This window comes from Staurois parvus, unplaced genomic scaffold, assembly GCF_062004578.1.
Source record: "Staurois parvus isolate SC_StPar_1 unplaced genomic scaffold, SC_StPar_1.0 ptg000035l, whole genome shotgun sequence".
Taxonomy (NCBI): domain Eukaryota; kingdom Metazoa; phylum Chordata; class Amphibia; order Anura; family Ranidae; genus Staurois; species Staurois parvus.
Genome location: NW_028317831.1, coordinates 875997 through 887802, shown reverse-complemented (window position 1 = coordinate 887802; position 11806 = coordinate 875997). Strand labels below are relative to the sequence as shown.

Here is an 11806-nt window from a genome sequence, read left to right as displayed (position 1 = left end):
GGCCCCACCCTTTTGCAGCTATAACAGCTTCAACTCTTCTGGGAAGGCCCCCCACAAGGTTTAGGAGGGTGTCTATGGGAAGGTTGGACCATTCTTCCAGAAGCACATTTGTCAGGTCAGGCACTGATGTCGGGGGAGGGGGTCTGGCTCGCAGTCTCCGCTCTAATTCATCCCAAAGGTGTTCTATGGGGTTGAGGTCAGGACTCTGTGCAGGACAGTCAAGTTCCTCCACCCCAAACTGGCTCCTCCATGTCTTTATGGACCTTGCTTTGTGCACTGGGGGGCAGTCATGTTGGAACAGGAAGGGGCCATCCCCAAACTCTTCCCACAAAGTTGGGAGCATGAAATTGTCCAGAATGTCAACTTAAGAGTTCCCTTCACTGGAACTAGGGGGCCAAGCCCAACCCCTGAAAAACACCCCCACACCATAATCCCCCCTCCACCAAACTTTACACTTGGCACAATGCAGTCAGGCAAGTACCGTTCTCCTGGCAACTGCCAAACCCAGACACCTCCATTGGATTGCCAGACAGAGAAGCGTGATTGGTCACTCCAGAGAACATGTCTCCATTGCTCTAGAGTCCAGTGGCAGCGTGCTTTACACTGCGGAATCCGACGCTTTGCATTGCACTTGGTGATGGAAGGCTTGGATGCAGCTGCTCGGCCATGGAAACCCATTCCATGAAGCTCTCTACGCACTGTTGTTGGGCTCATCTGAAGGCCACACCAAGTTTGGAGGTCTTTAGCTATTGACTCTGCAGATAGTTGGTGACTTCTGCGCACTGTGCGCTTCAGCATGCGCTGACCCCGCCCTGTCATGTGACGTGGCCTACCACTTGATTGTATACACCTATGGCCATGGAGGAATCACATGATTTGGGGGGGACAATACTTCTGCCAATGTAGTGTAGCAGCGCTGTACAGAAAAGACTGAGCGAGTCCCATCAGTCTCTGTACCAGAGAAGCGTCCACATATACAGTGCAGGAAATGTGTATTTGCTCCCCCGCTGATGCTGAATGTTCACCCCTCACACAGAAACGATCGGTCTAACAATGGAATGTTCGCCCCTCACACAGAAATGATCGGTCTAACAGTGGAATGTTTGCCCCTCACACAGAAATGATCGGTCTAACAGTGGAATGTTCGCCCCTCACACAGAAATGATCGGTCTAACAATGGAATGTTCGCCCCTCACACAGAAATGATCGGTCTAACAATGGAATGTTCGCCCCTCACACAGAAATGATCGGTCTAACAATGGAATGTTCGCCCCTCACACAGAAATGATCGGTCTAACAATGGAATGTTCGGTGTAACACTGAGAGACAGAATACAACAACAAATTCAGCAGAAATGCGTCTAACAAATGATGACTGATCTGCATGTTCATGAGGGAAAGAAGAATTTGATCCCCTTCACAAAACATGACTTAGTACTTGGTGGCCAATCCCTTGTTGGCCATTACAGAGCTCAGACGTTTCCTGGAGTTGGCCCCCAGGTTCGCACACCTCTCAGGAGGGATGTTGGCCCAATCCTCTTGGCATATCCTCTCCAAGTCATTAAGGTTTGGTGGCTGACGTTTGGCAACTCAAAATTTCCCTCCACAGATTTTCCATCGGATGAAGGTCTGGAGACTGGCTAGGCCACTCCAGGACCTCAATGTGCTTCTTCTTGAGCCGCTCCTTTGTTGCCTTGGCCGTGTGTTTTGGGTCATTGTCATGCTGGAACACCCATCCACCACCCATTTTCAATGCCCTGGCTGAGGGAAGAAGGTTCTCACCCAAGATTTGATGGTACATTGCCCCGTCCATCGTCCCTTTGATGCGGTGCAGTTGTCCTGTCCACTTAGCAGAAACCCCCCAACCCAAAGCAGAATGTTTCCACCACCATGTTTCACAGTTGGGGTGGTGTATTTGGGGTCATAGGCAGCATTCCTCCTCCTCCAAACACGGCGAGTTGAGTTGATGCCAAAGAGCTGGATTTTGGTCCCATCTGACCACAACACTTCCCACCAGTCCTCCTCGGCATCATTCAGATGTTCAGTGGCAGACTTCAGACGGGCCTGGACATGGGCTTTCTTGAGCAGAGGGACCGTGCGGGCACTGCAGGATTTCAGTCCTTGTCGGCGTAGTGTGTTACCAATTGTTTTCTTGGTGACTGTGGTCCCAGCTGCCTGGAGATCATTGACAAGATCCTCACGTGTAGTTCTGGGATGATTCCTCACTGTTCTCATGATCATTGACACTCCACGAGGTGAGATCTTGCATGGTGCACCAGACCTAGGGAGACTGACACTTGTTTTGTGTTTCTTCCATTTGTGAATGATTGCACCAACTGTTGTCACCTTCTCACCAAGCTGCTTGGCCATAGTTTGGTAGCCCAGTCAAGCCTTGTGTAGGTCTACCATCTTGTCCCTGACATCCTTGGACAGCTCTTTGGTCTTTGCCATGGTGGAGAGTTTGGAATCTGATGGTTTGATGGCTCCTGTGGACAGGTGTCTTTTATACAGGTAACACAATGAGATTAGCAGCACTCCCTTTAAGAGACTGCTTCTAATCTCAGCTTGTTACCTGTATGAGAGACACCTGGGAGCCAGAAATCCTGCTGAATGATAGGGGATCAAATCCTTCTTTCCCTCATGAACATGCAGATCCGTCATCATTTGTTAGACGCATTTCTGCTGAATTTGTTGTTGTATTCTGTCTCTCAGTGTTACAGCGAACATTCCATTGTTAGACCGATCATTTCTGTGTGAGGAGCGAACATTCCATTGTTAGACCGATCGTTTCTGTGTGAGGGGCGAACATTCCATTGTTAGACCGATCATTTCTGTGTGAGGGGCGAACAATCCATTGTTAGACCGATCATTTCTGTGTGAGGGGCCAACATTCCATTGTTAGACCGATCATTTCTGTGTGAGGGGCGAACATTCCATTGTTAGACCGATCATTTCTGTGTGAGGGGCGAACATTCCATTGTTAGACCGATCATTTCTGTGTGAGGGGCGAACATTCCATTGTTAGACCGATCGTTTCTGTGTGAGGGGCGAACATGCCATTGTTAGACCGATCATTTCTGTGTGAGGGGCAAACATTTCCTGCAATATATATATATATACACACACACAGTATCTCCCAGAAGTGAGTCCCCCCTCCCCCGGGCTGTATACAATATATATATATATACACAGTTGTGTTGAAAATAATATCCGTGTGATGATAAAAGTGAGTAAAGCTGCAAATCCTTCTAATCCTTTTATTTCCATCCACACAAATGCATTGGGAACACGACACATTCTATTCCAAATCACAACATGAAGAAAAATACATCAAATTTGTGTTGTTCCTCTAAAAAAATGGAAGAAAAGTGAATATTAGATGGTTCAAAAAAATGGCCGTGTTTGTATTCTTCTTTCCAAACTCCAACATTCACTATATAAACTGAGAAATGTTTGAAGATTTTGCTTTCCTTTGAATGACTTCATGAATATTTGGTTGTAGTCGCACTGTTTCTGAGAACTGCTGTACATCTGTGTTGCATGGAGCCCCCCAACTTCTGGCCCCTGTGATCAGGTATTCCAGCCCAGGATGATTGGGCCACATTCCACAGTTCTTCTCTATTTCTTGGTTTGGCCTCAGAAACGGCATTTTTGGTGTCACCCCACAAGTTTTCTATTGGATGAAGATCCGGGGATTGGGCTGGCCACTCCATAACGTCCATCTTATTGGTCTGGAACCAAGATGTTGCACGTTTACTGGTGTGTTTGGGGTCGTTGTCTTGTTGGAACCCCCATTTCAAGGGCATTTCCTCTTCAGCATAAGGCAGCATGACCTCTTCAAGTATTCTGATGGATTCAAACTGATCCATGATCCCTGGTATGCGATAAATAGGCCCAACACCGTAGTATGAGAAACATCCCCATATCATGATGCTTGCACCACCATGCTTCACTGTCTTCACAGTGTACTGTGGCTTGAATTCAGTGTTTGGGGGTCATCTGACAAACTGTCTCCGCCCACTAGACCCAATAAGAACAATCTTCCTTTCATCAGTCCACAAAATGTTGCCCCATTTCTCTTTAGGCCGGTCAATGTGCTCTTTGGCAGATTGTAACCTCTTCAGCACACGTCTTTTTCCCAACAGTGGGACTTTGCGGGGACTTCTTGCAGATAGCTTGGCTTCACATCGGCGTCTTCTAATTGTAACAGTCCTCACAGGGAACGTCACACCTTCTTTCATCTTCCTGGAGCTGATTGTTGGCTGAGTCCTCACAGGGAACGTCACACCTTCTTTCATCTTCCTGGAGCTGATTGTTGGCTGAGTCTGCCCCATTTTGGCTATTCTTCTATCCATTCCAATGGTAGTTTTTCGCTTTCTTCCGCGTCTTTCAGGTTTTGGTTGCCATTTTAAAGCATTTGTGATCATTTTAGCTGAGCAGCCGATCATTTTCTGCACTTCTTTATATGTTTTCCCCTCTCCAATCAACTTTTTAATCAAGGTACGCTGTTCTTCTGAACAATGTCTGGAACGACCCATTTTCCTCAGAATTTCAGAGAGAAATGCACTGTAACCAGCATGTCCAACATTTGCTGCCTTCCTTCCTTAAATAAGGGCAATCATTGCCACCTGTTTATCAAAGAATGAATGACCTCACTAATAGAACTCCACACGGCTATTATATTGGACACGCCCCTCAATGAGTGATTCAACGACACAGAATCAGCAGCATGCATGTCATGACTGTCGGGTCTGTTGGATTTCTATGACTCTACTACACCTGCTAGGAAATTATCTGCCATGTAGAAATATCATTTCTACCAAAAACAGCGATTGATCCGGTTAGTGATGTCTGTCTGCTAGTATTTTCAACACAACTGTATATATAGTCTGATCGATGTTTATAAACAATGTTACTTTGTATCTCTCCATCTCCCGTCTGATCGATGTTTATAAACAATGTTACTTTGTATCTCTCTGTCTCCCGTCTGATCGATGTTTATAAACAATGTTACTTTGTATCTCTCCATCTCCCGTCTGATCGATGTTTATAAACAATGTTACTTTGTATCTCTCCATCTCCCGTCTGATCGATGTTTATAAACAATGTTACTTTGTATCTCCATCTCCCGTCTGATCGATGTTTATAAACAATGTTACTTTGTATCTCTCCATCTCCCAGCTGATCGATGTTTATAAACTATCAGGGGTCCCAGGACTTACAATTGCAATTCCATCCCCATTCTTTAGGGGACACATGGGGCTCCCCTGTACACCTGGATAAGAGGGGCAGCATATAGAGGATCCAATCCCCTCTGTTTTAACACAGGGATGGTGGGAACCCCTCATATTGGGCACAGTGGGGGTACAGACCCAGGAACCCAGCACAGGGATGGTGGGAACCCCTCATAATGGGCACAGCAGGGGTACAGACCCGGGAACCCAGCACAGGGATGGTGGGAACCCCTCATAATGGGCACAGCGGGCGTACAGATCCAAGAACTCGGTAAAAGGATGGTGGGAACCACTCATAATGGGTACAGCAGGGGTACGGACCCGGGAACTCCGCACAGGGATGGTGGGAACCCCTCATATTGGGCACAGTGGGGGTACAGACCATGGCTGAGGTTGCCATCAGCACATTTGCTGGACGAGATGAAGTCAGTTCCAGGACAAGTCACACAGATTACATTGCTAGGACTTATGGGAAACATGAAAGCACAATCACTGCCGCACACCATGGACACGAGAACATATTTCCACCCACACGGAAGTACATTACAAAGAGACACGATTGTACACCAATCACTACTTCCCGTTTATCTCACTCTGGTTTCTCATTGTCAGGAGAACATTCCGAGACACTTGATGTCCTCCTGCTTGAACGAGACCGATCGGCCTGAAGTTTTCATCCTGATGGGAGTCCCAGGAATGGAGGACATTCAGATGTGGTTCTCCATCCCGGTGTTCATCATGTACGTCTTCATTGTCTCCGGGAACATCGCCATATGCTACATTATTTTGTCCGAAGAGTCTCTCCACAAGCCCATGTGTCTTCTCCTCTCCACCCTGTCCATTGCCGATGTACTTTTGGCCACAACCACCACCCCTAAAATCCTCTCGATCTTCTGGTTCCACTCCAGAGAGATTGGCTTTAGTGCCTGCCTGGCCCAGCTCTTCTTTGTCCACGCCTTCTCCATGATGGAATCCACTATTCTATTGGCGATGGCCTTTGACCGATATGTCGCCATTTGCCACCCTCTGAGGTACACCTCAATCCTCACTAATGACACCATTGCAAAGATCGGAATTGTGGCCATAATCCGAGGTTCAGCCTTCATGGCTCCAGCTTCCTTCCTGATATGGAGGTTGTCCTACTGCCAAAACAACATCATCTTGCACACGTACTGTGAACACATGGCGGTCGTGAAGATATCCTGCTCAGATACCTCCATCAACCAGGTTTACGGCCTGACTGTGGCTCTGCTGGTGATCGCTGTAGATATTTTGTGTATCACGGTGTCGTACTGTGCCATCGTCGGGGCCGTCTGCAGACTGTCTTCCAGGGAAGCCCGTGGGAAGGCCTTGGGCACCTGTGGCCCCCATGTCTGCGTCATCCTGATCTCCTACATCCCGGCTCTCTTCTCCTTCTTCACTCATAGGTTTGGACACAACATCCCTCTCCACGTCCACATCATCCTCGCCAACCTCTACCTCCTCATACCGCCCATGTGCAACCCCATGATCTACGGGGCCAGGACCAAGGAGATCAGGGAGAGAATTCTACTGTTTGTTTGGTGTAAGCCCCCCAAGAGTCTATAATTCAGGACATTGAATGGACAAATCATGGATGTTCTGGGGTCACGGCCTAAAACTCGATGGAAGAGATGCAACGGCAGTGGCTGCTGGGTAGAAATGTATTCCCATGAATTTACGTGGAATTAACAGCCTTTGCTGCATAAAGCCCTGTGTAGGCATCTCATGCATCTTGAAGTTGATGGAGGAGCCCTTCAGAGAGAGACGAGAACGGAACATCATACCAAAATACAAGTTTCACAGAACAGTTACGTATGTTCTACTCTTTTTACTGCCGTGATCACGCTATACAATCAGAGAACACGAAAGAGATGGGGGAGTCCCCAACCAAGGCTTCATCATCACCCTACTTTTTCTGACAGGTGTAGAGTAGCACTACGGCACCCTGTTCCTCCTCCTCACCTACAGATGATCCTGCCATTACCTTGGATGCCAGGATGGAGTCCGTTGAAGTATCTAAGTGCAGCATCAGGATGGCGATTTATTATTTCTGTATGAATTTTCTCTTTCGTCTATTAAATTGTATGATATTCTGTACAACAAACCTGTGCAATTCTTTTCTAGGATGGAGAAGGACATGGGATGGAGGAGTACATGGGATGGAGGAGGAGGACATGGGATGGGAGAGATGAGAATGAAAGAGGAGAACATGAGGGAGATGGGACTGGAGGAGAAGGGAGTAGGAGGACATTTGGGGAGATGGGACTAGAGGAGAAGGAGAACATGGGGGGGAGATGGGACTGGAGGAGGAGGAGATGGGAGTAGGAGGAGAACATGGGGGGAGATGGGACTAGAAGAGGAGAACATGGGGGGAGTTGGGACTGGAGGAGGAGCAGAACATGGGGGGAGATGGCATTAGAAGAGAAGGAGAACATAGGGGAGATCGGATTAGAGAAGAACATGGGGGGGAGATGGGACTGGAGAAGGAGAACATGGGGAGAGATGGGACTAGAGGAGGAGAACATGGGGAGAGATGGGACTAGAGGAGGAGAACATGGGGAGAGATGGGACTAGAGGAGGAGAACATGGGGGGAGATGGGACTAGAGGAGGAGAACATGGGGGGAGATGGGACTAGAGGAGGAGAACATGGGGGGAGATGGGACTAGAGGAGGATATAGGAGTAGGACATGGGGAGAGATGTGACCAGAGGAGAAGGAGAACATGGGGGGGGGGGGGAGATGGGACCAGAGGAGGAGAACATGAGGGGGTGGGATTAGAGTAGGAGAACATGGGGGGGGGGATGGGACTAGAGGAGAAGGAGAACATGGGGGGGGATGGGACTGGAGGAGGAGGACATGGGACTGGAGCAGGACATGGGGGAGATGGGACTGGAGGAGGAGAACATGGAGAAGATGGGATTGGGGGGGGGAGAACATGGAGAAGATGGGACTGGAGGAGGAGAACATGGGGGGGTGGGACTAGAGTAGGAGAACATGGGGGGGGGATGGGACTAGAGGAGAAGGAGAACATGGGGGGGGGATGGGACTGGAGGAGGAGGACATGGGACTGGAGCAGGACATGGGGGAGATGGGACTGGAGGAGGAGAACATGGAGAAGATGGGATTGGGGGGAGAACATGGAGAAGATGGGACTGGAGGAGGACATGGGGGAGATGGGACTGGAAGGAGGAGAACATGGGGAAGATGGGACTGAAGGAGGAGAACATGGGGGGAGATGGGACTGGAGGAGAACAAGGGGGAGATGGGACTGGAGGAGGAGAACAAGGGGGAGATGGGACTGGAGGAGGAGAACATGGAGAAGATGGGACTGGGGGGGAGAACATGGAGAAGATGGGACTGGAGGAGGACATGGGGGAGATGGGACTGGAAGGAGAACATGGGGAAGATGGTACTGAAGGAGGAGGAGAACATGGGGGGAGATGGGACTGGCGGAGAACAAGGGGGGAGATGGGACTGGAGGAGGAGAACATGGAGAAGATGGGACTGGGGGGGAGAACATGGAGAAGATGGGACTGGAGGGGAGAACATGGAGAAGATGGGACTGGAGGAGGACATGGGGGAGATGGGACTGTAAGGAGGAGAACATGGGGAAGATGGTACTGAAGGAGGAGAACATGGGGGGAGATGGGACTGGAGGAGGAGAACATTGAGAAGATGGGACTGGAGGAGGACATGGGGGAGATGGGACTGGAAGGAGGAGAACATGGGGAAGATGGTACTGAAGGAGGAGAACATGGGGGGAGATGGGACTGGCGGAGAACAAGGGGGGAGATGGGACTGGAGGAGGAGAACATGGAGAAGATGGGACTGGAGGAGGAGAACATGGAGAAGATGGGACTGGGGGGGAGAACATGGAGGAGATGGGAGCAGGGGAGAACATGGGATGGAGGATATATTAAGTTGTAAGAGTATGAAAATAAAAGTGGGCGCACTGGAGGACTCAGTGGGGTGGCCAGAGGGCAGATTTGGTTGGACCACTAGTGGGCAGATTCAGTGGGATAGCCAGTGGGAGGGGCCTAGGAAAGGTTGGTGGTCAGGCCCAGTGGGGAACCCAGGCCTAAAACTGTGTAAGGGGTCCCACAATTTCTGATGGTTGCCCTGGCTGCAGAAGTCACCTCATACTAGCGGTCAGATTTTGTAAACAGAGCGGCCGTGCGGGGCTCCTCCCACGTGTCCGCATCATTCATTCGCAGTGTTCTGTGGATGAATGAACTGCAAATCCCGACAGTCTGATTGGCTGCCGTCTTCTTATCTCCAATGAAGCTTTAAACCTAAAAATGTACATTTATTATTCTTGTTCAGAAGGTGGACTATAAATACAGCGGAGGATCGATTTTGTATAATGGGGTCATTTTGTGGGCGTTACTCCGATTCTGGCACTTCGGGGGTCTCAGGAAGTGTGATAGGAAATCAGATGCACAATGTACACCCCTCCCCCCCCCCAGCCTGGACTGTGAGCCCCTCCATGCACCTAGACAGCAAACCCATTTCCCACACGTGGTATCCCCCCACACTCGGGAGGAGGAGAAGAACGTGTTTCGGGGTGCAATCGTACGTATGCCTGTGCTGTGTGGGAGGAGAACAGCGACAGCTTTGTGCAGTAAAATCACATTTTATTTACTTTCTTCATTTTCCAAAAATTGCAGCAAACAAAAAAATGACAACTTCAAATAAAATCATTATTCCGCCTAATTTCATACCTTTCCAAAAATGTGTGATTTGTACCGTCCTGGAATCCGGGGGGGCTGAAGAAATGAGAACATCAGCGTGGTCACATTTCATATATTTACCCCGCCGTCTGGAGACCAGAAACCTTCACACAGAATATTATATACAGATTTGTATTCTGGACGCAGAAATGGAGCCGAATACGTTGTGGACTACGAGTATTAGTCAAGGCTGAAGAGCACCCCACTGCCTTTTTATATCTAGACAGGGCTATCATTTGGTGGGATTTACATCACTACTGGGATTTTATATTTAGAAAAAAAAAATTGATATATATATATATATATACACAGTGGGGCAAAAAAGTATTTAGTCCCCACCAATGGTGCAAGTTCTCCCACTTACAGAGATGAGAGAGGCCTGTAATTGGCATCATAGGGAGACCTCAACTATGAGAGACAAAATGAGAAAACAAATCCAGACAATCTCATTGGCTGATCTGGAAAGAATTTATTTGCAAATTATGGTGGAAAATAAGTATTTGGTCGCCTACAAACCATCAAGATTTCTGGCTCTCACAGACCTGGACCTTCTTCTTTAAGAGGCTCCTCTGTCCTGCACTCATTACCTGTATCAATGGCACCTGTTTGAACTTGTTATCAGTATAAAAGACACCTGTCCACAACCTCAAACAGTCACACTCCAAACTCCACTATGGGGAAGACCAAAGAGCCGTCGAAGGACACCAGAAACAAAATTGTAGACCTGCACCAGGCTGGGAAGACTGAATCTGCAATAGGCAAGCAGCTTGGTGTGAACAAATCAACTGTGGGAGCAATAATTAGAAAATGGAAGACGTACAAGACCACTGATAATCTCCCTCCATCTGGGGCTCCACGCAAGATCTCACCCTGTGGGGTCAAAATGATCACAAGAACGGTGAGCAAAAATCCCAGGACCACACGGGGGGACCTAGTGAATTGCCTGCAGAGAGCTGGGACCAACGTAACAAAGGCTACCATCAGTAACACACTACGCCACCAGGGACTCAGATCCTGCAGTGCCAGATGTGTCCCCCTGCTTAAGCCAGTACATGTCCGGGGCCCGTCTGAAGTTTGCTAGAGAGCATTTGGATGATCCAGAAGAGGATTGGGAGAATGTCATATGGTCAGATGAAACCAAAATAGAACTGTTTGGTAGAAACACAACTCGTCGTGTTTGGAGGAGAGAGAATGCTGAGTTGCATCCAAAGAACACCATACCTACTGTGAAGCATGGGGGTGGCAACATCATGCTTTGCGGCTGTTTTTCCACAAAGGGACCAGGACGACTGATCCATGTACAGGACAGAATGAATGGGGCCATGTATCGTGAGATTTTGAGTGCAAACCTCCTTCCATCAGCAAGGGCATTGAAGATGAAACGTGGCTGGGTCTTCCAACATGACAATGATCCCAAACATACTGCCCGGGCAACGAAGGAGTGGCTTCGTAAGAAGCATTTCAAGGTCCTGGAGTGGCCTAGCCAGGCCCCAGATCTCAACCCCATAGAAAACCTTTGGAGGGAGTTGAAAGTCCGTGTTGCCCAGCGACAGCCCCAAAACATCACTGCTCTAGAGGAGATCTGCATGGAGGAGGAGATCTGCATGGAGGATGGGCCAACATACCAGCAACAGTGTGTGCCAACCTTGTGAGGACTTCCAGGAAACGTCTGACCTCTGTCATTGCCAACAAAGGATATATAACAAAGTATTGACATGAACTTTTCATATTCACCAAATACTTATTTTCCACCAAAATTTGCAAATAAATTCTTTCCAGATCAGCCAATGAGATTGTCTGGATTTGTTTTCTCATTTTGTCT

The 11806-nt window shown here is 48.6% G+C and overlaps 1 protein-coding gene across 1 annotated transcript; it reads left to right on the top strand.

The window, feature by feature from the left end:
• Window positions 1-5815: 5815 nt before the first annotated feature.
• Window positions 5816-7299, top strand: LOC149470611 (olfactory receptor 52P1-like). Its single transcript, XM_089662006.1, has one exon. The coding sequence runs from the start codon at window positions 5867-5869 to the stop codon at window positions 6818-6820; it is 954 nt and encodes a 317-aa protein (XP_089518132.1). The 5' UTR covers window positions 5816-5866; the 3' UTR covers window positions 6821-7299.
• Window positions 7300-11806: the final 4507 nt, after the last annotated feature.